We start from the raw sequence: 26857 nt of genomic DNA on the forward strand, positions 1-26857 counted from the left end.
TGCAGGTATAGAGAAGTTATACAGAAACACACACACAATAAGCTATGGGTATCCCAGAAAGACATGATCTACAATTTGCCATGGGGGAACAGGATCACAGTACAAGGCAAGGAAACCATGGGACCGAATACATGAACACTCACTTCTTGCCTTGACTTCCTGAGCTCTCCTTCACGTAGTAGCCTGGTTTGCATTCATATTTGCAGATGGTGCTCACGTCATGGTTGCCTTCCAGGCAGTGTGGCCGGAGCAGATGAGCATTTGGAATAACTGGAGGAGCTTCACATTCCAACTTGCAGTAGACTTCAGGGAGAGACCAGAGTCCATCTTCAAGACACGTCAGCCATGGGTTCAGTCCTGACTCCAGGAGAGAGAATCACATGGTGCTCAGAACAGAGAGCTCATGACTACAGCTCAAGGAACCAAAAACTATGCATAGACTGGCTCTGTAAAGTCCTGTTGTTCTTTGTTGAGTAATATCTCTAAAATTAACCCATCAAATGTTGATGCTGTATGTTCTTACCCTGCGGTTCTCAGGGAGGTCTCACATACCATAGAATCATAATGATTCCCTAGACTCAGTGGAAGAAGTGCTACCAATCAAATCATTGCCTGCCTTCCTATCTACAAGTAGCAAATATACAGCAATAATTGTAATGTGGGTGGCATTAAAGTAATCATAGTTGGTATTTTAATGGTGATTCTATATGAGGCATTATTCTAAGTGGTCTACATGGGTGATCATGTATAAATCCCAAAGAGCAAACAAGACCATCAAATAGATACTGGTTATCTCCTATGAGGCTGATAAGGAAATGGGGTTTACCATCACTTACAAAAGCAGAGACTGAGATAGGAAGTTTCGATACAGAGTTCTGACCTTCAATACCATACCACATGATTCTCTGTAATTTGGTTTCTCCCAATATAAGCCAGGACTGACAGCAGGCATTAGGCTCACTAGGCTGCCAACCTACTACAGCACACCTCAGAGTAAGGCTGAGGAAGCTGCATGTACAATGACACATTGTGCGACACACTGCAGGCTGAGAACTGTAGCTAAAGGGCAAAGTGTGGTAGTCAGTCAGAGCCTGATTCAGCACTTCTCCATCTCAAGTACACACACATCCAAGGATACATTGTGCAACTGTGTCCTCCTTATCTACAAACTGAAACAAAGCACACCTAATGCAAAATGTCTCTGGGTATTAAAACTTAATAACTTGAACCTCAGTTGTTAATGTTATCAGGAAAATTGTGCTGATTGTTGAGAACATGAATAGAAACAAACAAACAAAAAAAGACTAAGTTTCACTCATTATTAGTGACTCCCTCATCCAGGATATCTCCACACATGATCTGGAACAAAGAATGGTGATAATCTGAGAGGATTTTATATTGTCAGAAGAGAGATCAGAGAACAGCAAGTTCGAAGTATATATATGTGTGAAAAAAGTTCAAAGCTACCCCGCTCCACCCTAAGAGAGAATGATGGAAGCTCACATTCAGGTCCCAGGCTGGCCAGACAGTACCTTGGAGCTTGGCTGGTGGGACACATGAGATGGAACAGCGTTTCAGAAAGTCTGTACCCTCCGTACAGGAGAAGTTTGCATAATTCACCAAGGACGAGTCTGGGACACCACAGTCAAGACGCTTGCAGTTCACATTGTTGTTCCAGTGACCAGAGGAACAAGTGAGGAGAATCTCTTTCTAGAAACACAGAATCCATCATGTCAAAGTCACATATAATAGCTATCAGAAATCACTTTCTGGCTTTTGAAGAGTCCTGGTGGTCATCGGTACCTTTGACCTTTCTTATGGCTCACTGGTTTGGTCCAGCCTCAGGGGGGTGCCATTGGAAGGAACCTGTTTGTACTAGGAACTCTAGGGCACCATTCTCCAAAGCCCCATCTCAGGCTGTCCTTTCCTTGACTGACCCATCTATTTTCAGTCTCCGTCCTACCTGGTCTGTGCCCAGGATCTCAAGCCTCCTGCTATTGTGTGAATATCTACTTTGGGACTGGGGACAGACTGGAGAGGACAAGAGATAAGGGAGTCCTGGGTTCCTATTCTCCCTGTTCTCTTTTGAAAGGAAGACTGCTGACTGACTCATCCTATGACTATCTTCTCTGCCCTTTTCTGTTTTTCCACCCCATGGAATTCGTGTTCCACAGAGCCAACCTTCCAAGTTTAAGAGGAAGAGCATACTCCATCATGCTGGGCTATTGCATATCAAACTAGGCATTTCCTTACACCCTGACCAAATCTTTAAACTCTCAAATTACCTAATTTGAGGAAAGTTGCTATGAATTCAACACTAGACTGGGTTAGAGGTTGAGATCCTCTCTCAAAAGCCCAAAGTAAAATTATATATATATATATATATATGTATATATATGTATATATATACATATACACATATATATAATAGATACATATATACATATATACATATATATAATATACATATACATATATATAATACATATATATAATTGTATAACTGATAAAATACTTTCAGAACATTGTCTAACTTTCCTATTCAAAACAATCCTTTCTATTAGGGATGCCACCACCAAGACACATGGCTGTGGACTACATTGCTCACCAGCATGCAAACAGGTTAAATGCCATCTACTTCTTATGGACACCCTTAATAAACCAGTAATAAACATACTGATAAAGCTACTAAAAATAATTACTTCTTTCAGGAACTAAGAGAGTTAATACATACAAAGGCTCACTATCCATGGGATACGGGAGTGAGTCCAGTCATGTTTTCAAACTTGCCATTTCAGTGAACAGATCTAGGCCCATTGGTATTATGTAAACGAGAGGACATGCATGGATTACCCAGAAGGACCTGGTCTTGCACTAAACATGATGCCTTCCAGGGGCAAAACGTCTATAAAAGTACAAAATCACTGAGACAGTAGCTAAAAACAAAACAAAACAAAACAAAAAGAAAAAGAAAAAGGCAAGAAAGCAAATAGGGAGTTGGCAGGTACTAACAATATATCTTAGTCTAATCTAAAACAATCCTTATAGCCTTCTACAGTGATTAGAGAGACTGCAACATAAAGAATACAAATTAGAAATAAGAGAAGTCAAAAACATCCTAGAAGAAATCAATAGCCCTAATAAAGTCAAAGCCTATGGTATGGTTTGTATAAGAAGGGAAGGCAGCACCCATGAAGGCTGCAAAGAGGAACTGCCACCCTCAGGCAGAAGGAATTCGACACAGGTGCTGGACTTGAAAGGTCATTAGGGCTTTTGAGCAGCTCAAGGGAGGTGGAGGAAGAAGGCATCTGGCCAGGTATGAAATGAGCAGGCACTTAGTGACTGTGAAAGTCATGGCTTATTTGGGAAAAACAAGTATCTGGCAATGGGGCTGAAGTTCAAAGATGGGCAGAAGAGTTCCTGTGGTAAAACTACAGTCATCCCATCAAGAGACCACACTGGCACCCAAGCCAAGGGCCCAATGACTATTGAAGCACCTCTCACCTCTGACGCTACATGTTGGCTCAGGGCTTTCCTCTGCTTCCCGGTGTGTCCCTGTTGCCAGCCAGAAGGATTCAACTCAAAGCCACACACGTTTTTCTATTTAGCTTCAGTTCTCATGTCAACAGAAAGCAAATATCCCCGCTGTCTTGTGATCATGAGCCGGGATAGGACAATTTCCTGCATGAGGCCAGCGTCAGGTGACAGTGACTGGTCAGCTGGAGGGTGCCATTCCTTCCTCCACCACGAGTTTGGCAAATGTGAGCCCCCATCTTTCTTCCAACCAGGTTCCACTCATACTTAGCACAGTTGGGAGGCCTGGTTCAAACTGCAGCAAACCACTAATCATTTAAAGACTGTCTCTAAACTCCATGTGTAATGCCTGGCCTTTTCTCCTATGTTTTGTCTGTGGTTTTATGTTTTTTTTTTTTTGTTTTTTGTTTTTTTCCTTTTAATTGTCCAACTTCAATGCATGACAAATATAGCCTTTCTCCTCTGATCGGCTTAACCTACCATACACATGTATTTAGTCCCTAACTTGTTTTACTTTGTTTTCAGCATGAGATACCTTTGTCTGACCAGGTGATAGAAGAATTTGCTGCCTGACGCTTCATTAAGACTGTTTTGACTAGGTGATTTCATGAGACCTTCTAAACTTCACAATCCTATCTTTACATTCTGACAATAACTAGGCAAAGGAAATTCTTGCACAGGTTCACAAACTGTTAAGAAATCAACTGGCACAAAACAGGAGCAATTCCATTTCTCAAGCCATTAATGTGTGACTAGCAATGGTGGGCCTGTTCTCCTTCCATGGTCATGGCGACTTCGGGCTCTTTCCTCAAGCACAATTGCAGTTTACCTAGTACATGCTTCCACCATCTCATAATGTCATCCTGTTTTCCAGTGGTTCATTTATGCTCAAAACTCCCCCGTTAAGGGTTTAAGCTCTCTCAGTGGGAGATGGGAAACCAAGCCTTTAATTAGGGATATAAGAAACTTACTAAAGAGGGCACCAATGCCCATCATTCTACTAGAAGTTTCTAAATAATGTTCAGCAAGCATTGTAATAACTCAAGTTCAATATTTCTCTTTGGAATATGTACAAATGTAAAAACAATTTAAAGGTATTATTTTACTTTGCTTGTTCTTACTCTTATATACCTCAAAGGTAATGGAGAAAAACATTTGGCCAGCTCTGTCTCGTGAGCCTTGTTCTTCATTGTATATTTTACTACCCTCAGCCATTCCCAAATCCTGAAAATGGTGTATTTGAAATTCTGTATGGGACATTTAAAAATGGGGAAAATTTATTACCATAATACAACCCCCATTATGAATTTAATGTTTTGGTGGTACAATCTGGTTATATTTCTCTAACGATCTTAAAAATGAGACCAGAAGAGCACAATGAACCTCAGATAAGTTGACAGTAATCTATTTTGCTATAAATTATGACCAAGTCCACTTTGAGACATTCACATCTATGAATAAAAGACAGGTTGAAAGAACATTGGATAAAAACTAATATCTACTTCCCATATTATACTAACACCTAAGGGAATCACATGTTTGGACTTTGGATTTCTGTTCCACCATACTTCCTTCCTACTGCCTTCATAGAGACCATGGTTTTCATTCTCAAAGATTTAAAATCACCTGCCCTTTCCAGTCTAGTCAGGGAGAAGAGGATAGATAGATTTCTGCCTCAGGAACTTCTTCCTTCTGCTCATCTGCTTCCAACTTACCTGCATGTTCCTGAGGTACTGTCCACTGCTGGTCTGAAGGACATACCCCCTTTGACAAGTGATAGCACACTCCATGTGACCTGGGCCACTGGAGGTACAATTCACCATGTCTGTATGATCAAGTAGCAATGGCACACATCTTCCCTGTTCTCCACAAGGTCGTTGAGCACAGCTGAGGATGACAGAAACAGAAGTATCTTAGGATAAGCTGAGACAGCAGAAATATACATCTTTGAACAATACACCTAAATTGCAGAATGATTTTCTTCATAGCCTAAATGGAATTCATTACTTTGTTCTGTCTCACCGAGAACTACGAGGCATGACATAATTACACCATGACATCTAACTTTCTGTGGACTTTCAGGAGAATCAATGATGATGAGATGAGGTAGAAAATGGGTTCTTGATGTTCTAGACAATCTCTGAAATAAATACACCAAGGAATGATACTTGAAAGATTAAACAATATTTCTAGGTCCTAAGCAACTGGAATAGACCCAGGACTAATCTCCAGGATAGAATCTGGAGAGCCCTGATTTCATCAGTCATTGGTCTTTTTGATAACTGATCACAAGGGAGTCCCAGGTGCCTGTATGAAGATGTTGAGCATCAGAGATCACAGACTGGTTGATATGGAAACATTCCAATTACTGGTACATTATCACTGAAGAGTAGCACAAGCTAAGAAACCTGACAGTGTGAATTGGATCCCCATCACATTCTTGACATTGTACCATGAACTTCCAGAGATATCTCCTTAGCAGAGAATTGCTTCCAGGACCAGTAGAACTATTCATAAGTAGCCTGAGAGATAAATAGATTCTCCAAGGTTCAAGGAGATTCAGCCTGGACTATAAAAGCAGGAACAATGCTACAGAGAACAAGGCAAGAAGAATGTAGTCCACTGCAGTGGAAACACAGAGTTTAACTAAAGCAACACTACCAGGCTTCAGTCCTGACTCCACCATTTAATATTTGCACCACAGAGAGTGAGTTATTCACACCCTACTATTTCAGATCCTTCCCTCAGAGGGTTTATAGGGTCCACATCTTACAAGATTGAGACATTTCCCAGGTTAGCCCCTTTGCTGTCCTGCTGACAAAAGTCTAACCCCGTGTCAGTATCTGTTTCCTATTAGGCTCCTTTTCCTTTTGTCTCACTTCCACACTTTTCTGGAGTTTAATGAGATTTCTGGGAGACATTTCTTCTCTAAGAAGTAACCCTTTCACACTTTCTTCCTTCAAATCTTGTAGTTGAAGTATAAAAAATAACTTCCTTCTGATAATTAATTTACTTGATCTTATTACATATGCATTTTGTTGCTCTTAAATCCCTTAGTTTATGCATCAATTTACCCACAGGGCAATTATCATCTGACTGTGTCTTTGATCTCAGAGTTGGAGTATGAACATCTTGAAGACTTCTTCTTGTCCAATTTTAAATCACTATATACTCAGCTGTAGTAGATACAATGAAAGCTTGCATAATTAAATGTATTCCTATTTCAGATAGCAAAACTAGTACCTGTTATTAAAGTGGAAAATGTGTAAAATCACATGAAAAATATTATTTTCCAATTCAACCACTCTGCCCCAATAATTCATTCAATACTAAACACTCTGCCCAAATCATTTATTCAATACTAAGCACCAAGTGTTACAGGCCCAGAGGCCATACCATAACTCATAGCATGTTAGAGCAACTATCTGACCAGCATGTAGACCCCAATACCTTCCAAAGGAGGAACAAAATCCTAATCTATCAAAGACTTAGTTTATAGTACAAGGATCCAGGAAAGTTCCTAGATATATTAACCTTACTTTTTGGCTTCTGTAATTTTGCTTCTCACTAAATGTTTTTGCTAACAAATGTGTGTTAACCAGGGTGTGGTTTTTATGCACAAAATTGTGGCAATGGTGAGGTTCAGCATTGCATGATTTGGACAAATTCTGCAGTCACCAGTAGGTGATACAGACTTTCTGCTTAGCTTTAGAAGTATCCATTTGTCTTCTGCAGTGGAATTATCTCACAACAAAAGAACATACTCTTTGCAAGACATTGGACGAGCATTGGTAGCATAACAAAGGCTGTGCCCTTAAGGAATTCACTGTAGTGAGAGAGACTAATAACATATTTTCTTACCCTTAAGATTCTTGCCAGTGATGATAACCACTAGAGAATAGAGCTATCACTCATCATCAACTATGTACTCTGCTTGCCCTTGGTTTGTATTAGTTGTCAATGACTTTATCAGACAATTGGACAACAGTATAGGAAGGTAGGAAATAAAATGTCATTAAATATGTACATAGGTCCTACCATAATTGAGAGCTGGTTTAGAAAGCAGTAGTCCCTAAAGAAGTAGATTTGATCTGACTGTGATAAATGGCTATCCCTGACACGTGGGTTTAAGCATTGTTCTAGTGACTTTCTCATTTCTTCTGGGCATGCCTGAGAGATAGAAGATGGGAAAGTGAAGATGTGTGATGCGATGGGATCTTTTTGCTGTCCCATAGTTACTCCCTTTGACAATCTCACATCCATGCAGCCCAATGAAAGAAAGGAGCACTATAAGCTGAGGAAAGGAGGATTGTTAATGAGTAAGTGTGAGCTCCCCCAATCCAATGCTGACCAGAGGGTCTGCAATATAATGAAGGAGGCTGCCTCTGAGTGATACTCAACACCTGGATGAGGGAGTCAAAACATGACTGTCCTTGAGATAAGATCAGAATACTTCTTTCATAATGCCAAAGAACTACAAATCCATAAGTGCTGTATGCTATTCATCATCAAACCACTGCATCTCCTTTAGCATACTGAGCAAGAAGAGATAAGAAAAGGGCCATTAACTCTGATTCATGTCAAGCGATTGCCAAGGAAAATGTCTCATAGAACACATGTTATTTGTGTTGGTTTTATCTGGTGACTCCACATCATTATGAAGAATAAGCACATGCTGAGACAGGATGCAAAGCGAGCAGTGTGCATGAGCCTCCTTCCATCAATATGGCTAGGACCACATTGATTGCTGGTATCGCAAACATCGATCTAGCATCAGGAGTGTGTCCGGTATTGGCAGCAAAACACAACTCAAGACAAGAAGTGCACAAAAGGAGAAAAAATGTTATGAAGGAAGACCATGACCAAAAAGGAGAGAGAGAGAGAGAGAGAGAGAGAGAGAGAGAGAGAGAGAGTCAGAGACAGAGACAGAGATATAGACAGAGACACAGAAAGAGAGAGAACAAAAACCCAAACCTGTTTATGAAGTGAGAAATGGTTTTTGCGGCAGCTGCTGCAAATTCTTTCACTAGCTTATATTTCCATTTACTTCCTTTTAAAGGAATTTGTTTTATGAGGACGGTGTTTGTCAGGTCGTTAGCTTCTGGTGGCATCTGGTACCAATTGTGGACTCCTCTCCCTTGTACCCCAATCCCAAACCTTCTTTGGTGTTTCTCTTCCACTGCAAACACTTTCTCCTGAGTGAGTTTGTTGTGTTCAACATTATCCCACCTTGTGACACTCTCCTCTCTCCCAGAGTGACCCGGTCCCCCCAGCAGGAAGACAATGCTAAGAACACGAATAGTTCCTTTTAGACATTCTCCAAAGTTCTCTTCTGTTCATCTCTGAAGGTGGCAAAAAAGGATGCTTTGCAATGTATTGAGTGGGAGGGGAAGAGAAGCTATTTATCTTGGTTTGGCATACAAGGAAACTAAAGCTGTGTGGAGACTGGCTAGAGGCCACACTTGGAATCAGAGGAAAATCCTCATCTCCCAAGCCTCCCTAAGAGGCCAGCTTAGACCACTAGGCCTAGGGATGAGGCTGATTTCCTGCTGGTTTCTGCCCAAGTCAGGAAAGTGCAACATGGGCTGCAAGCACCAAAGAGCTCCTTACCAGAAAGAGATGCATAGAATATTTATTGGAGGATTGAACAGTATTCTTTCAAACAGTGGCAAATCAAGGACGCAGTGTTTGTCCAGGTGTTGTCTGCAAAATATCCTGTGTGTGCCCTTTAGCGATATCGTTCTCCCCCACACCCTTTGTCTCTACCTTATCATCACATCTTCTCAAGCAGGGATCTGATGAGATCAGTCAAAGGTGACTCACAGAGTTTGAAGTCAAAGGATTAAATTTTTCATGACTGAATTTCAAGTCATTGGGTCCTTGGAAATCAGCATGGACTCTGCCATTTACCCATCATTCTGGCTTTATTGTTTTGTCTCTCCATTTCCTGAGAAACCTCTATTGTCTTTCTTTTGCTTCTCATTCCAAAACTCATTATTGTCAAAGGGATGTAAATTGAAGCACTGAAGTCAGGAATTCCTGTTAAGAAACCAGTTCAACTCCCGGCTATCCTCTTCCTGTATAGAATTAACTCCAAAGCCTTCCACACTCATTCCTCACAATCTCCTACTCTAAGGTTTCTCCTCAGGTGACCAAATATGATGTCCAGAGGTGAGAACCTCCTGCTACCATGATTCAATAAAAGAGTGGTCCTCCACTCTGAGGTAGACTCTCAATTATAGCTGTGTCACAGACTCAGATAGTTTTTAAAACATGTATATTTTCAGCCCTTATCACTGGAGGCATTTTTATTCTACCAGCAGTATGATGAAAGAATTTGTGATACTTTTAAGTTTCAAGCAGTTATTGTTTTGGTTTCTGGAGCTGGGTCCTCACTTTGTCATTCACACTGGACTTGACTTAAAGTCCTTTTGAACCTCTTGCCCCTTCGTTTTCATGCTAGGATCACAATCAGGTGCTACCAGGAGCAGCTGGTTTCAAAGATTTTACTACTCACCAGGAGTGAATCCTGTCCCACTAAAAGTCTGGATACATATAGTCTGGCTGAAATGTCAATACATTCAAGAGTCCAAGAGTATATAGAAACAAAACTGACCCCCAAAAGGGGAATCGATTCCATTGCTGAATCACTCTGTTTTACTGCACTAAACCCAAATTATCACAGAGAAGCCACAGGGTAGGCCAAAAGCATAAAGTATTCTCCAGTTCTGACAAAAATTTAAATACCTTTGAAGAGGGAAAATAAATCATGTGTTACTCATGAATTCATGACTCCTTCAGAGACCATTTTATCATTACACTGATTCGACCTTCAGAAATGAATAAGATGTGCAAAGGCTAACTAAATATCCTGGAAAGTTATTCCTAAGGTTTTATAGCCAGAACACAAAGAACTGGAGTAGCATGAAAGCCTGGGGTGGTGGGGGCTTTCAGGGGGAGGTCACGATTTCTCCTGCACTCTGAACTGTGAATAACAGTTGGCATGGCTGGATCACTTCCATTCTGGCCAGCAGATTTGGAGAAATCTGTGCTGAAAGGAATCAACTCTGTGACAACTTTAGAAAAAATCTTTTCCAGTAGTGAGTGACAAACAGGTTGAGGTTGAGACCCGGTGGCAGGCAGCATTCTCTGCAGGGAGAGTAGCCAGACTGACTGACAAGCTGGCCATGAGCTGTCCCCCAATATGATACCAAAGCGGATGCCTCTTAGTAATATTTCCATCCCAAAGGACACTGCAGGGAGCTTGTGCTAGTTTCCAGGCCCCGGGTGCACACTGTGGAAGCCAGGTAGTTCCTGATAAATGAAGAAGTTGTTGTTCTACCTACAGTTGGCAAAGAGTATATCCTATGAAAGTTCTGGTTCACCTTGGAAGAGTCGATGAGAATCAGTTCAAAGACCCTGATTCCCTCATATTGGATTAAGGAAAGTTTGTGTGCTAACTGTGGGAAGACATATACCAACTACTATAGAAGAACTAGGTTTTGCTAAAACTGAAAAAAAAAATAGATTTGAAAGATAAATCCACCAAATGTTCTCACTGTGGAGCCAGAAAAACCAAACTCAACAGATAGGAGGTGATATTCCAGAACTTCCTGCACACCTAGTATCATAATAGAAGAACAAAGAATCATTTAATTAGTATTTGTCCAAACTCGAAATCAAGGCAACCCCAGCTCATAAATTTTCCTAAAGTCAATAGCCTACCCTCACTGAGGCATTGAGAAGGGTGAGACCACAATGCTTCTCTTTTCCTAGAGTCAATATTGGGAGAAACTGTCTGGCAGCTGTATCATACTCTTGAAGAAAGAGCCTCGAATGGTAGAGAAAGCAGTAGGCTTTGTGATCTGGGCTCTGGGCTTGGTTTGCCCTGCTGACATCTGTGACCTTGGATAAGTCTGCTAACCATTCTGGCTTTCTGTCTGCAAATTTGTAAAATAACAGGGTTGAAATAGGTTCTACCAAAGGCCTTTCCAGCTTTAGCATGGTATTTAATTTCACAGATGAGGTGATGGTGGTATTGGGGTGGGAGTGCAGAAAACTCTGGAACAGACAGGATGTGGTAGGGAATGCAAGAAAGAGTTTGTCATAATCTTTCCTGCCCAGAAGAAATCTTGTGCCTAAGCCCCACTTTTTAAGTTATTTTGTTAAATAAGCAATTGCAATGGCTTTATCCAAGAAGTGTTGCTATGGACTAAACAGCGATCCCAGTGCGTTCCCTAGAGAGGCTCATTTAAAGTTAAATAGTAAACGATGATCAGATGTCCCTCTACTCTGTTGATTCTTATTGACAGAAGAGGGTGCAGGCTAAGAAGAAATGTACGCATGGGATTTGACAGCAAACAGGAATAGGGTGCATGGAAAGGATTGGTAGAGACAGAGTCTTCATTAATCTTCCTACTACCATCTGCAAAAGCAAATAGCAGCCATCCTGAGACTGTAGACAGATTCACAACCTGCATCCTACTCACCTCTGGCTTCATTTGTTTTCAAGGATAGGAACTGGATTAATGGCAGAATGCATTTCTTACAACGAACTACTAATAGCAAACGACTTTGGCTGCTATGAAATGTTTTATGACAGGATCTGGAAAGGGGAAACTGATTCAAATTCATAGCCCATGAAGAGTCTCATTTGACAGAAATCTTGGTAGCAGTTCTAAATATTCTCTCATATGACAGAAAATGACTAGTTCCTGAACCCAGTAGACTTCTCCGATTCCTGCATTCTGAGAAAGTGAAGTTTGTCTGCGGTCCTGGGTTAAAGTCTCCACATTCACTTTGGTTCTCTATCTTAGTCAACTAGTCCCGCCAGACCGAGTCATTGCTTCCTAGAATGTGACCTATTTGTAAGATTAGAAGTAGACTCTGGTGGCCCCAGCACTTGGTAATTCATTTTATTCCCTTCTAATTCTGGGCACAGATTTTACCATGTCTGGCCGTAACACCAGAAGTCCCATCCAAATGCCCCTGTCCTTCTAAAAAGAAACAGATTTATATCAAACAGCCAAAAGTGCTCCCTTTCAAAAGCCCTGTCTTAACAAGTTTCAAACTCTATGATTTTTATGTAGATTATAAAATATGTAGAATACCAAAGAAAGAATCAAAATAATCTAATTACTGACTAACATGCAGAGAGTGATTCCTAGCACCTGCCCAGAGAAGTAGAATAGCAGTCTAAAATAGCCACAGAATCTCTTACTATGTCCCCTAACAATTTCCAAAGGTGGCAACTCTCTCTGCATGGGGCATTTCCTTATGAGTAATGGTTTACTGGAGTTCTGCAAACGATTGCTTTATTGATGCCCTCCCTGCCCACAATTCACCCTTGGATAGCAATTAAACTATGAACCCAGGAGTGACAGTCATCCAGCCATAGGCACAGGCTGAGCTTTGGGAATGGTGACACATGTGAAACTAAGTGAGGGACAGCTACTGACCATGTAGAGAGGAAGCTACACGGCAGGAAGACACAAGCAGCTTAGTTTGGCAGTGACCCTTGTATAAGCTATGGGCAAATGAAGGCCTTGAATGGCTGTCAATTCACAAGAAGTAGGACAAAAAAAACAATACTGAGCCCTTCAGGACTCTTGCTCACTCCCTTCCACACATTCTATAGAGTCTACAACAGAAGCTTCCTATGTAATCCTAGAACTTGCTACTCTTTTATTGACATCACGGTTGTCCTATTAATCACCATGGCTATTTTTTTTCTCTTTAGAACTCTCAAGCTCTGCGATGGTAACATCTTGCTTGTAGAGGGAAGACAGAATGGGGCATCCTGAAATCATATAGTGAAGCTAGATGATGCTGTGGAAGTCTACACATTGGACTTGCTGCCTCTTCAACATTCAGACTTCCTGTACTTACCTCTATGGCTATGCTGAGCAAAATCCACACAGGGTGGAGGATCATTCCAACCATAGTGTATGCACAAATGTGTCAACATTGTCTGTCTGCTTGGCAGGCTGGAAAGTCTACAGAACTCTGGAAATACAGCCTTGCTTTTATTCTCTGCACTTTCTTCACAGCTGCCATGAAAATAGACCATATTAACAATACTAGTCCTGAGTCGAGTGCTGTGGCACTGGTGACATTTCCAATGTATTATCTTCCATCTTTCAACATAACTTATAAGTGCCTGCACTAAATAATGTTTCAGCAGGGCTCTGATTTTCCATTGCAAAGGTCCATAGGAGAAGTACATGGTTTAACTGATAGATAGCTGTTTTCCATTTTAAAGAGACCTCTGCGTATTGTCAGGACTTCATGAAAATGATTCCTAATTAGATCCTATCTTTCCATTGAAAGTTGGCACCTGGGGGCTGGGGATTTAGCTCAGTGGTAGAGTGCTTACCTAGGAAGCACAAGGCCCTGTGTTCAGTCCCCAGCTCCGGGGAAAAAAAAGAACCAAAAAAAAAAAAAGATCCCCTTTAGGGCTGGGGATTTAGCTCAGTGGTAGAGCGCTTGCCTAGGAAGCACAAGGCTCTGGGTTCGGTCCCCAGCTCTGGAAAAAAAAAGAAAGAAAGTTGGCACCTAAACTATCCTTATAACATGCCCCACTAAGAATAACCTCCGATATAGTCTTAGTTTTAATTTTAATTTTAATATTAATAAAAGCTATTCAAAAGTAGTCTTATCTACATGCTCGAAAGCTCCCAAAGGAGAATCATGAACATGGTCTTTTATTTTTTCTCTACAGTTCAACTAGAGATAGCTCTCTGTGGCTCCCAGTGCAGACTCTTGTCCACCCAGCCATTTCTTATTGTCCAGGGGACTTAGAATCTTCTCTAGTGGGTTCTCATCCTTCCCTCTCTTTTTATGGGCAGATCATTCTGGGAAAAGAAAGTTGGGCAAGAAATCTCGGGAACAATTGAGCGGATATAATTCTTTCCTTGCTCAAAAGAAACTGGGCAGAAACAAAAACAAATTCAATGTTAATTTGCTAAACTGCTTTGGGGAAGAAGATAATCAAATGAGTAGAAATGTAATACATATTTCATTTCTATAGTGCTTTTCCCAGCAGTAAAGGAGATCATTTCCCATCACCCTGGAGCACAAAAAGGAAAGCCTCTGCTAAAACTAAAAGATGAGGAGCCAAGGGATAAGCAAACAATTTAACTTCATCCCCCAAGCAAAGGGCAGAAAAGGGAGCCCTCTATCCCATGCAGCTATCAACAGGGAGGGAATCTGCAGTTTCTGCATAAATGAACAGAGAAATGGCAGGCCCAGTGAAGTGTTGGGATCTGATCTAGGCTGAGAAGAAAGGACAAAAGCAGGCATTTCCAATCTCAGCTTCAAATAAATTGAAAGACTCTTCTAGGAGAGAGAACAGCATCCAATGTTCCAAGGAGCAAGGAAGCATGAAGCAGAATGACAAATGAAAGAGATAGAATGATCCTGGTAAGACTAAAAGCTGATTACAGCAGGAACAAAATGTGAAGTTACCGAGCTCAGCTTTGGATGCCCGGCTGGATTAGGACCATGTTGTCATATGACTCAGTCCCTATTCTACCAGTAACCTACTACATAGCCAAGAATTATTTCTACACCCAAGTCCCTACATCACCTAATTAGGGAACACAGCCATTTCCTCTAAAAATTCTCTTGGATCATTGCTAGAACAAGGTCTTTGGGAAACCTGCTTTCTTTTCTTCTGTCTTTTTTCTTCCCATCCCAAGTCCCGTGTCTGTGGTGTATTCTCTATGAAAAAGGGACAATCTTTATGTGACTTACATTAATGCAATCAGTGGGTCTACCTTTTGTGTCATAACACAGAGATACCACTGAAAAGGGACCTGAGAAGCCTGGGCAACTGGTGAGTGAACCACAACAGTGGTAACTGTGCTTTCCCAGAGTTCGTGAACTAGAACTCTGTGTTATTTGATGGTAAGTAGCTGTTGCTATATCTCCTTGATGATTTATTTTACAGACCCTACCTCAAAGAATAACAACCCAAAGGGATAGGACTATACAAAGGTAACGAGTGGGGGCTCATGTTGTATATGTATACATAAATAGTAGGTTTCAAGTTGATTCCCAAGGCAAAAAGGCAAATCAAATTCATATTACTCCCTCATTAGTCTTTTCTTTAAAATTATCTGATTCTCAAGAGACTGTAGAATGGTCATCCCTAAGTGGGATTTGCATATCCTACCTGCTGTTAGCAAAGCTCAGAGATCATTGCAGTAGAGGGCATGGAAAGAATGTTAAGAGCCACATGTGGTCGATGACTGTAAGCCAACAGTGTGCTCTGGATACACCAGGGCAGCTGCATACATGGACTCATAGCCACTGTGATAGCACGCACAAGGAATATGTATGCAAGCCTAATACAGACCAAATTCCAGCAGAGAGAGGGGAACTCATCAAGGAGCTATTGTCAATTGCTAGCTGCTGAGAGAGGAAGACAGGTTTCTCTAAGAGTGTGGTCTCCAGTAAGCTGACTACACTTCGGTAAGAAGAACATGCTCCACATATGCAAAAAATGCACAGGCTGCACAAATTGGTCTTGGTGGGGTTTAAAACAAAAGGACACAAAGTTGAGTGGATAGGGAAGGGACAGTGGATCTGGAAAGGGTTGAAGGTGGAGAGTGAATAAGATCAGCATACATATGAAAGCCCCCCTAAAAAAAAACAACAAAGTATTTTTTGAAAAACCTGATTCTCTTTGTTACATAAACATACTTAGGAAAGCATGGCAGGGTTGTGAATTATGTACATGCATATGAGCATTTTCATTATACATATATGTATATATATAATATTTGGGTATTTGACTTTAATTGATACATATAACACAAACATTATAATAGTTTTAATGTAAAAGATAAATTTACTGTATAAAAATTATGACCTTGAGACAGAATCACACAAGTATATCATGTGCATATTATTTCTTTGACTTAAATATCCTATGTTTAAGCCCAATTTGCTTTAATTAAAAACACAAATACTGATTTATCGTAAAACAGAAAATTGAGAGCAAAATAGAGTGCTATTAGTCTTTCTGGTAATGCTTATTGCTGATTAAAATCTAATACATATGTTTACAATATTAAACATCTGCTTGGCCATTTGATCCAGAAATTTCCCACCTTTGTAGCTACACAAAGAAGTTAAAAGATTTATCCAGAAGGCCACATAAAAGCATGTGACAGGTGTTTATAGCAGCTTCCTCCATAATTGCCAAAAGCTGGAGGAGAATAAGATGACCTTCAACAGGTGACTGGAGAAACAAAGTTATGATGGATGCATAGCCAAACAATGAAAACTACCCAGCAAGAAGACAAAATGAGCCACTGAGATATGGGAAGACACGGAGGATGCTTAAATGTGTAAAGAAAAGAAGCTAACCAGAAGAGACCATGCATGATATTCCAGAAAGGAAAGGCAAATCAATGTCGGAAACAAAAAGATCAGTTATTCTCTCTCTGAATGAGAGAGAGATAGTCACAGGAAGGATGCTGAAAAGACAGAGCATGTCTAGAAAATAAAAATGTTCTCTGTGACACTGTGGCTATGGATTTGTGTCAGGACAACTTTTTCTAGCCTCATGGAAGAATGAAACCTGGGGAGATGAGCTTAGCAGATGGCTGAGTGGGTAGGGATACTTGCTGTGCAAGTAGACAGACCCGAGCTCAGTGAGAGATCCTGGATTAAAGTGGCAGGACATCCAATGCCTTTCTCTGGCTTCCAGGCACACACACAGGCACATGTAACTGCCCACATATATTCACATATACTACATACACATAGACACCATGCTCACACACATAGACCCACACCCATACACATATACAAGTACACATAATCAATTAATTGACATTTTTATAAAAGAATAAACCCCAGTATAAACTACAGCATCAGAAAGATGATCTATGGCAATGTGGGTTCATTAGTTGTAACAAATGGACCATTCTTATGATAGCTGTGAAGAATGGGGAATATTATGCCTGGGGTGGGGATAGGGACATCCTGGAAATCTTTGTACATGCCACCTTTCAACTTGGTTATGAACCAAAAACTAATACAAAATAATATCCTTTAATATTAACAATGCTTTTCTGGAAGGCACAATTATTATTTAAACAGTTAAATCATTTTAAAAATTAGTTTTATAGTTCAATGCATATTATATTAACCTTTTCTGGAAGATTGCTTTGCATAAATGTGAAATGCTCTCATTCATCATTATGAAAAGCATAAAAACAGATATAATTTAAACAACAACCAAAACTATTTCTATGTTTGGATTTTGATATAACTTCATGATTTTCTGAGAAAAACAAAACAAAACAAATGCCTGATATCATTGATTCAACTTCATCTTGATGAATACGTTAACACTCTCATTCAAACCATGCAGAAGGTGGCTCTGGAACAGGTAAAGAGATACAGAGAAATGAGCTTGCCAATAAATTCTGGACAGGGGCCATTTATAAACTAGACCTGCTATTGTCAGACAGTGGGAAGAACATACCAATGAGTGGGACGCTTAGACAGTCCTAGCAACTAGGGAATTTGTACGGCACTTCCTTTTCAAGCTACTACTCTTCCAAAAAGGCCTGCTTTTTTAATTCCTGCATGCTAACTCCTCATGCATACTCCCTTTAGCCTAAACAGTCCAACAGGCTAAAATCTCATGGCTGTCACATGTGGCTGTCAGGATGTTCCATATGCACATACTTATCATTCTAGCGTCTATGAGCACATCTGCTTAGCCCAGGTTAACACCATAGTTAACCTGCTTTCTGGATCTATGCTCTTGCATAGGCCTTTTAGCATGAGTATTGTTGGGACTAGTGATTTTCTTCTAATCACCTGACACAGTGGTTCCCAACCTGGGGTTCATGACCCCTTCGGAGTTGGAAGGACTCTTTCACAGTGGTCACATATCAGATATCCTGCATACTAGATATTTACATTATGATTCCTAACAGTAGCAGAATTACAGTTATGAAGTAGCAATTAAATAATTTTATGGTTAAGGAGTCATCACATGATGAGGAGATGTATTAAAGGATCGCAGCATTAGAAAGGTGGAGAACCACTGGTCTAACAAGATGCCACTTTTCTTATTATGACAGTATAGTTGTGATGTCTTTCTTCTCTCTCTCTCTCTCTCTCTCTCTCTCTCTCTCTCTCTCTCTCTCTCTGTGTGTGTGTATGTGTGTATGTGTGTGTGCCTGTGTGTGTGATGCATGAATAATCAGGTGTGCACTCCTGCATCTGTGCATGCACAGGTGAGAGGAGGTAACTTTCATTGCTGTCCTCTATCGCTCTTTGCCCATTGCCTTAAAACAGATTTTTACACAGAACTGGAAGCTTATCATTTTGTCTATGCTGACTGTCCAAGAAGCTCTCAAAAATCTACCTTCAATGTTTCTACCCACAATGTTGAGGTTGTAGGCACATGGGTCTGCACCTGACTTTTTACATGGGGCCTGGGGATCCAAACTCAGGCCCTCACAATCACAAATTAGCTCTCTTATATACTGAGCTCTTTGAGGTCTTCTTATTGACAAACTGTCTCATTGGGTTTAAAGAAACAGATACCTGGTATGAGCTGCTCCATGTAGTGCCATACATGATGACTTCATGACAAGGAAGTAGAAGATGATTCCATGCAGCAGCCAGAAGCACAGAGAGGCCCCCATCACAGAGTATTCTAGAACCAACTACCAACTATGTAAAATAGCACTTTCTCCTGTTAAGTCTTCTGATAAGAACATACTTTTGGCTGATACCTCATCATAGCTTCAAAGAAGAATTAGCTAGGCATGGTCTAGACATTTAACTAACAGAAACTAGGTTTAAAATGCACTAGTATTGACTGCCATGTTTGTAGCAACACCATTAGACAGCAATGGGAAACTTAAACATACATAATCTAGGCTTTTGAAGTTGTACCTTTTTTTCCTGGATTTCCTGTACTTTTCATAGCAGAGAATTATTTTCTCTTCTTTAAGAAGTCTGATTCTTTTTGTTTGGGCTTGGATACTATAGGACCTGGGTCAAAACTTCTGGTTTCCAGGGGCTGGAGAGATGGCTCAGCAATTAAGAGCACTGACTGCTCTTCCAGAGGAAGCATCCTCATGGCAGCTGGAACTCCAGTCCCAGAGGATCTAGCTCCCTGGCACAGGCAGAGCACCAATGCACATAATAAAAAATAAATCTTCAAAAATCTAAAACAATAGCAACAAAACTCCTTTCATATCTCAGTAACCTTCAATTCCCTGGATTTTCCTATAACATTTCTACCAGATTGAACACACATACATGCAAGCCCATGACAAAAAGGAATTCAATTTACCGATTGATCCGCATTGTGTCTTTTCAGAAGGTTCATTGAAATGAAACCATAGTTATTCTTTTATTCTGAGTATGGCAATAAGCATGCACACATACAAGCATTCATCCTGTGAGTCCTAAACTATTACACAAAATAATATTCTATTTTATAAAATGATAATAAGGATCAAAACAAATATCTGTCTACCCACTGTCTATCATTTATATGCTGGGTAGAAATAGAAGAAATAAGTCAGGCTGCACATGCATATCTATTTCAAAAATATCTGATTCAATTATACAGGAGAATGCTTGGTCATGAGAAGTGACAGGATGAGGGATATCTCACTGCCCACTATCATTTATATGTTTTCCATCTCGTTCACAATTTGTGCCTTAAATACTAAGTAAGTTAAGGAAGTTTTAATCCCCTTATATTTGCCTTGAACTTACATCGAAGCCATCAAAAGATTGAAACATACATTTCTACTTACTTCAAGCTATTTGGAAGCTGAAATTGAAAAGTGGTCATCATATTGAAGCTAGGACGTTAAAGGATATTCTATGTCAATATGAAAGGTAGAGAGATTTTATTTGTGGTGCTTTGCCAACTAGTACTGTGTCACTGCTCATTTGATAACCCACACTTCTCGTCATCGCCTTACTTTGTAATAGCAGACCTGGACAGGCTGTGAGCATTCTCCTTTGCTAGCATGCTTTTTCTCTTCAGTACAGAGCACAAAAACATAGTGTAGGATGAAGGAACTTACTTTTTCCCTACTATATGAGATCCTCTCTCTAATTCCAGTGTACTCAGTGGGAGCAGTGTGTGGGACAGTGCGGAGTGCTCACCTCATAGGACATAATACTCTGTACACCTCTCAGGACATTATACTCTGTACACCTCTGCTAGCTTCCCTACAACATTCCATGGACCAAAATGGGGCAACCCCTCAAGATTTGTCATTTTCCAGAGGTGACCTTTCAGAATTTCAAAAGAATCTGATGGTATCTTTCCATCAATCTTAGTAAGTTTTCAGCTTGCATCAAGCAACAAGCTACCGTCCTCTCCAACACGCCTATGCCATGTAGGGGAGCTCCTGGTAGCCAGACCCATCCTGTAAAATTTCATCCAGCTTCTCTAAATCCACTGTAGCCAGCTCTATCTTCTACCTTGAGATCCAAATCCCATTTGAATGGGGACCCTTTCCCACAATTGTTCCTTCATTGGCTAATCTGCCACTGGTCAAAACAATGATTTACCCAGAGTTTACTTTATTTCTCAGGAGTTAGTAACTACATTAAAATCCCTGTTTTAATTACTGCATACTGACTGGACCCTAACTGACACAGAATGGTACCAGTAATGACATTAGAAGACAGACTGACAGAGATTCAATTTAGTGATTGGTTTGGTTGTTCTCCTAGGCTCCAGTGCCATGTTGAGTATCTTGCTAATAGGAATTGCACCTATAGGCCAGTGCGGTGGTCTAAATGATAACATTCCACACAGGTTCATACATTTGAACACTTGGTACCCTATTGGTAACACTGCTTGGGGAGATTAAGGAGGTGTGACCTGTTGGAGGCAGTATGCTCCTGGACATGGGCTTTGATGGTTTAAAGACTCATGCCACTCATGTTCTGTTATTTCATGCTTATGGTTCAAGATGTGAGCCCCCAGCACACTATTCTTGTTGCCATGACTGGTCCTAACTGCCATGCTTCCAATACACCCTCGTAGACTCCTATCCCTCTGAAACCATAGGCCAAAATAAACTACTCCTTTCTTAAGTTGTCTTGCCCATGCTGTTTTATCACAGCAACCCACAAGTAACTAATATATACTCCATGGCAAGAAATGGCATCATAGTAAACCAAGGCTTCACTGTGATAACTGCCAACCCAAACCAGCATTCTGGGAACTTAAGTAGATGTTGTATGTAGGAATCCTAGGCAACTGTGACTAGGCATGTCATGACAGGCAAAGAAAAGAGGACACACTGGACTCAGAAGAAGAAGCCTCTTCCTTGTGTGCTCAGAAATCCTGGTGCTAACTGGATAAATATTAACAAAATCCAGATGTGGCTTTACAATACAAGCAATGAAAGTAGACATATCCAGGAGAATGAAGAAATTTGATAACCACCACACCTTCTAAGAGGAGAATGAGAAAGCCTACGGATAAAGAATGAGGGGGCAGCTTCCATGTGTGAAGCTCCAGCCTGGTGCCATCATGTTCGCCTACAAACTCTATCTATATTACTCTCAGGTACATGGCAAGATACTATTACGCATTGTCCCAGATTCCTGCTGAAATATCAACAGTACAGGAAAATGTGAACATCTGATTCATATCACAAACCAAAACTAGAATCCTCAGAGATTTCCTCTTGGTTAAAGAATGAAGTAGAATTAAATCTGGAAACATCATTGGAGGTCAGAACATATTCTTCTTCGTGGTTGTTATTGTTGATTTTAGGGTAGGTCCAGATAAGAACTCTACTAAAGGAAAGAAACAGACAATTTGCCTTCTCATGTGTTTTTCTCCTTACTGAAAGAGGTGAAGAGAGCTTAAGGATACAGCTGAGTGACAAACACGTGCTTCGCATAATCTAGGCTCTGGTTCAATTTTGAGTACTACAGAAAACATATAAAAGAAACCAGAAAAGGTTAAAATAGTTAAACGAGTTGTCCTTTCTTTCTTTCCATCCCTGCTTTTAAAGTACAGATAACTGATCATAGCTTTCTATTTATCAGAGAGCTGTTTTCTGCCCATCATCCTCATCAATGCTGTCCTCAACTCAGCTCAAAACATCAGGTAGGGCCAAAGCATCAAAGTAAGTGGAGGCACTGACCATGGGCTGAACCCTTTGCATGCTGGGAGTGAATGGTCTGAAGGCGAAAATTCTATAGCACCCTAAAGGCTAGTGGAGGCCCTAAGTTTAGACGATTTCTCAGAGTAGAATCTTGGCATGCTTTGACATGGTGCTGCTACTGTCTTTGTAAACAACGCAGTGAAGCAATGAAGCAATGGGCCCTGGGCTTATTGGCAGTGGAGATAAAGAAAGGTTGAAAATGAAAGAGAGACAAATATTTATCAAACAAATGCAAACAAAATGAAAACAGGAACGGAAATTTTAATTCCAGACAAAGTAGACTTCAAAGCCAAACACAGAAGAAGCAAAAGGTTTGGCAGGAGGTAGGAGCTTAACAAAGACCAAACGCTCAGAATAAGCCACACACCTAATTAAGAAACATCCAATTAGAGAGTGTTAACCCTGCTGGAAAGTCAGGGATAAACAGAAAGAAGGACTGTTGTCTGGAAGATTTGTGCTAACTTCTCACCCAACATAGGGCAAGCAGATAGAGAAACTTAGGCAAGTTGGAGGGAGATAAACAGTCAGGACTTTCAGTGCTGTCATTAACATCAACCCAGGCCCTGGGAAATGGGATGGTATGTTTTATTTCCAGAAATTCAACACTGGGGGACCTGTGGATATGTCATCAGTCATGGTCAAGGGAGTTGCCGTCAATTTTTCTACCGTATCCATGCTTCTGGAAGAATGATTACCCTGCTGTAGGAGAAGTAGCACGTTCAACAGCAATTCCTGTCCATTGATAATTCTCCTAATTTTCACTTTGTGAATTCCAAAGTCCTGATCTTTAACCTTTTAATCGATTTGCATAGACAGCATGTCAGTGCCAAATCCCCCTTACGTAACAGAAGAAGATGGTTTTGTTTCCCAAAGTCGTTGCCACAGTACTATGACTTTTGAGGCTCATAGAACAAGTAAACAGGGACTCTTCTCTAAAGTAAAAAGAGATAGAAAGAGTGTGAGGACAAGAATGGTCTGAGTACTTATTGACTGTTCATGGCCCAAACAAAGGGGACTATAGCTGATCTTCAAGATGTATGGGTTACTGATCAGTAGAGTAAGTTGGAAGTGTCAGAAACTGAGTAGCCATCATAAGGTGAACGCGACTAAGAGACATCAAAGCCAACAGGTGCTCCCTCTGCATTCCCTTGGATCTTCCTTTCTTTTGTCTTTCCTTTCTTCCTTCTTTTTATCCTAAAACATAGTATTGTCTAAACCATTCCCAACACTTTAATCCTTCACTGTATTGATGCCATATTTTACCCTTAAAATCTTATGAGTCTTTTTCCAGCTTTGTACTCTTCTCTAAATAGACAATACTACTCACCTAGAAAAAAATGTCCAAAGTGGTCCATATGCCGTAAATTGAAAGAGAGAGAGAGAGAGAGAGAGAGAGAGAGAGAGAGAGAGAGAGAGAGAGATCCTCATGTAGCCCATGGTGACGTTGAACTTACTTACTGTATAGCTGGCAGTGATATCGATTATCAATGACCCTTCTGCATCTACATTCCCATAGTTGGGCTCACAGGTTCATGTTAGCATGTCCTTTATATACAGTGCTAGGACTAAAACGTGGACTCACTGATGCTAGGCCAGTTCTATACCAGGTAAACTCCATTCCACATCCACCCTCTTGTTGATTCTTTAAGACTGTAACATGCATGTGACTTGCCTTCAAATTGTTTCTTAATTTGGATCCACCACACTTCTAACAACCAAACTCTCTGGACAAAATTTGGGTTTTCTTCTTTATCAGCATTTCATGTATTTTTTTAAAGAACTGTATTGTTAGGATTTCAGTGGGATACAGGGAAAAATTACTTTGAATAAAGAAAAAAATGTTAAATGTTGCCATTAAGTGAGACCTAGGATTTTTTAATTTCAACTGAGAGTCTATGCATCAATCAAGTTGAAAAAAAGTTACACTATTATAGGAGAGACAAGTTTAGGCTCATTAATAGTTAAATACAAAATGAATAACATATCTTATATTGTCAGGCATAGGCCAACTCTCCATTATCCACCTCAGTATTAATGGAATTTGAGTCATAAGGCATAAGAAGGAAGTAGCCAGAAATCCTTTTTTTTTACAATACGTAGAATTTGAGGGTTTCATTTTATAGGGTATCCACGCATACAACAATGATTGATGCAATACTGTCACCAAAGACTTCTATTTGTAAATGCATAAGAATTCACATTTGAAATATATTCATGGGAAAATACATGAGACTCTTTATGTGCCCTGTGTATAAAAATGTACTATATTTTACTGATCCGCTGGCTGCGAAGGCAAAAGCCAATTTTCATGGCTCCTGTCAGTCACATGTGGTTTGGAAATGTTTATGCATTCCAGATGTACTCAGTGTAAACTGGAGAATCATATCCTATTTCCACTGGCTTGCATGCATGCATATAAAACTTGTTTTTCTCACAGTGCCACATGAAAATACATGAAGAACCAGCAGCAGGGAATCACAATTAATTAGCTTCCTTCTTGAACTTTTGCAGCTATGTTGCAGAGGGCAATTCTGATCCTTAATGTTTATAGAGGCTGGGATTTCTGCTTTTCTTTGTTGCTTTTCTTGTTCAGTTCTGCTCCATAGAGCATTAAATACAACTGCCATGCAACCTAAATTTCTCATACCTACTATGTGTCAGGTTCTCTGCTAGACACTATCAAATACTGAAAAGAATTCCCACTACAGGGAGCCCGGAATTCAATGCCAATGAACCCGCAGTAAAGAAATGATTGCCACACAATGTGGTGGTCACTTTGGTACAATTGACCTCAGAAAACAATGAAGAAGTTTGACACAGCTTCACAGGATGGGAGTCCTGATGATGCAGTTTGAAATGACAAGGGCTGGATAACATTCAAAAGACTAGGAACATTATGTGCACAGACTCATTGAGAACACATGACCCAAGGACCTGAAAGAAATTCTTTGTGGCTTAAGGCCAGACAGAGAGGCGATATGGAAAATAACTTGAAAATACTTGAAGGGGAGGTGCTAATTATGAAAGACTGTGTTATTTTAATAGTATACATTTATGTGAAGGTTTAAAGGTATCTTCTAAGAAGGTATAAAAACCAGGGATGAATGAGCTAATGAGAAATTTCCTAATATCCACACTGTCACGCTGTTCTGCTTTCTGACACTTAGCATGATATCTGGCCTCTAGTAACTGCTCAGTTAGTACAAGTCACCGTCACTTCATATAATAGATGGCCTCTCAGATTTTCCAGGGGTCTGTGTTTTTATACAAGATCATGAGTAGACTCTTTGATTCATCAAACATTTCAGAAGTAGTGGGCTGCCATTCCTCCCATTAGGTTACAAAAATGACTGTGGCTGCCCATTTGGGAACTGTCTCAAGTATCTGTCATCCTTGGGCTTTTGTTCCCATTTGGGTCATTAGCTACCATGTCTAATGCACTCAGTTTATGGAGAGTCTTAGATGAATCAAGCTGAGTCACACTTACATGTCCACTGCTCATATCTATTGGTTATAGCTTACCTGAGGCTACCACTTGTCACAGTGGCAGACTTTGAAGTGAATTCTCCAACTTCCTTTGAGTCACCTTGGCCAACACAACAGCTCACTCACACCCTCATAAGAGAGCCTACGTCTAGATTTATCACCCTCAGAAACCAAGTCATATCAAGATGTTGAATCACTACATTTTGGTATGGTTTTCTACAGCTCCGTAGAAAACCAGTGTATTCTACTAGTATTATCCACTCTGTGTCACTCTCTGAGGTTTCTAGTACACCTGGGATGGATGTGGTGGCACTGTGGTATGTGATGGAACATGGCTTACAACCCTAGCTTTTGGGATTAGGTTCTGGGTCACCTAGCAGGTGGTCTTACCTTGCTCTCTGAGGAAATGTTTCTGTAACTCTTTGGTTCCATTGATCTATTAGGTCCCCGAAAGAATCATTCTATCCCACCTGCAGCACAGACTGTTTAATTTAAAGGGTTCCCTACCTCCAAAAGTAGGCCCAGAAATACTTTAAAGTATAACCCATATTCTAGCTGCTGCTCAGAAGCCAGGGATCCTCATCTGTCTAGTAGATGACAATCATGAATGTCCTCAGAAAGGCACATGTAGCTCACACATTCCCAAT

The 26857-nt window shown here is 40.4% G+C and overlaps 1 protein-coding gene across 3 annotated transcripts in view; it reads right to left on the reverse strand.

Annotated features, from left to right (window-relative positions):
• The window catches only part of Pappa2 (pappalysin 2), a 276315-nt gene that overhangs the window by 86570 nt on the left and 162888 nt on the right, over window positions 1-26857 (reverse strand). For all 3 annotated transcript variants that reach the window (NM_001427778.1, XM_063272601.1, XM_063272600.1), the window contains 3 exons: window positions 5250-5421; window positions 1533-1710; window positions 144-357 (listed from right to left, as the gene is read on the reverse strand). In NM_001427778.1, coding sequence (NP_001414707.1) covers window positions 144-357; window positions 1533-1710; window positions 5250-5421 — 564 coding nt within the window. The remainder of the gene's footprint in view (window positions 1-143; window positions 358-1532; window positions 1711-5249; window positions 5422-26857) is intronic.

Source organism: Rattus norvegicus, chromosome 13 (genome assembly GCF_036323735.1).
Source record: "Rattus norvegicus strain BN/NHsdMcwi chromosome 13, GRCr8, whole genome shotgun sequence".
Taxonomy (NCBI): Eukaryota; Metazoa; Chordata; class Mammalia; order Rodentia; family Muridae; genus Rattus; species Rattus norvegicus.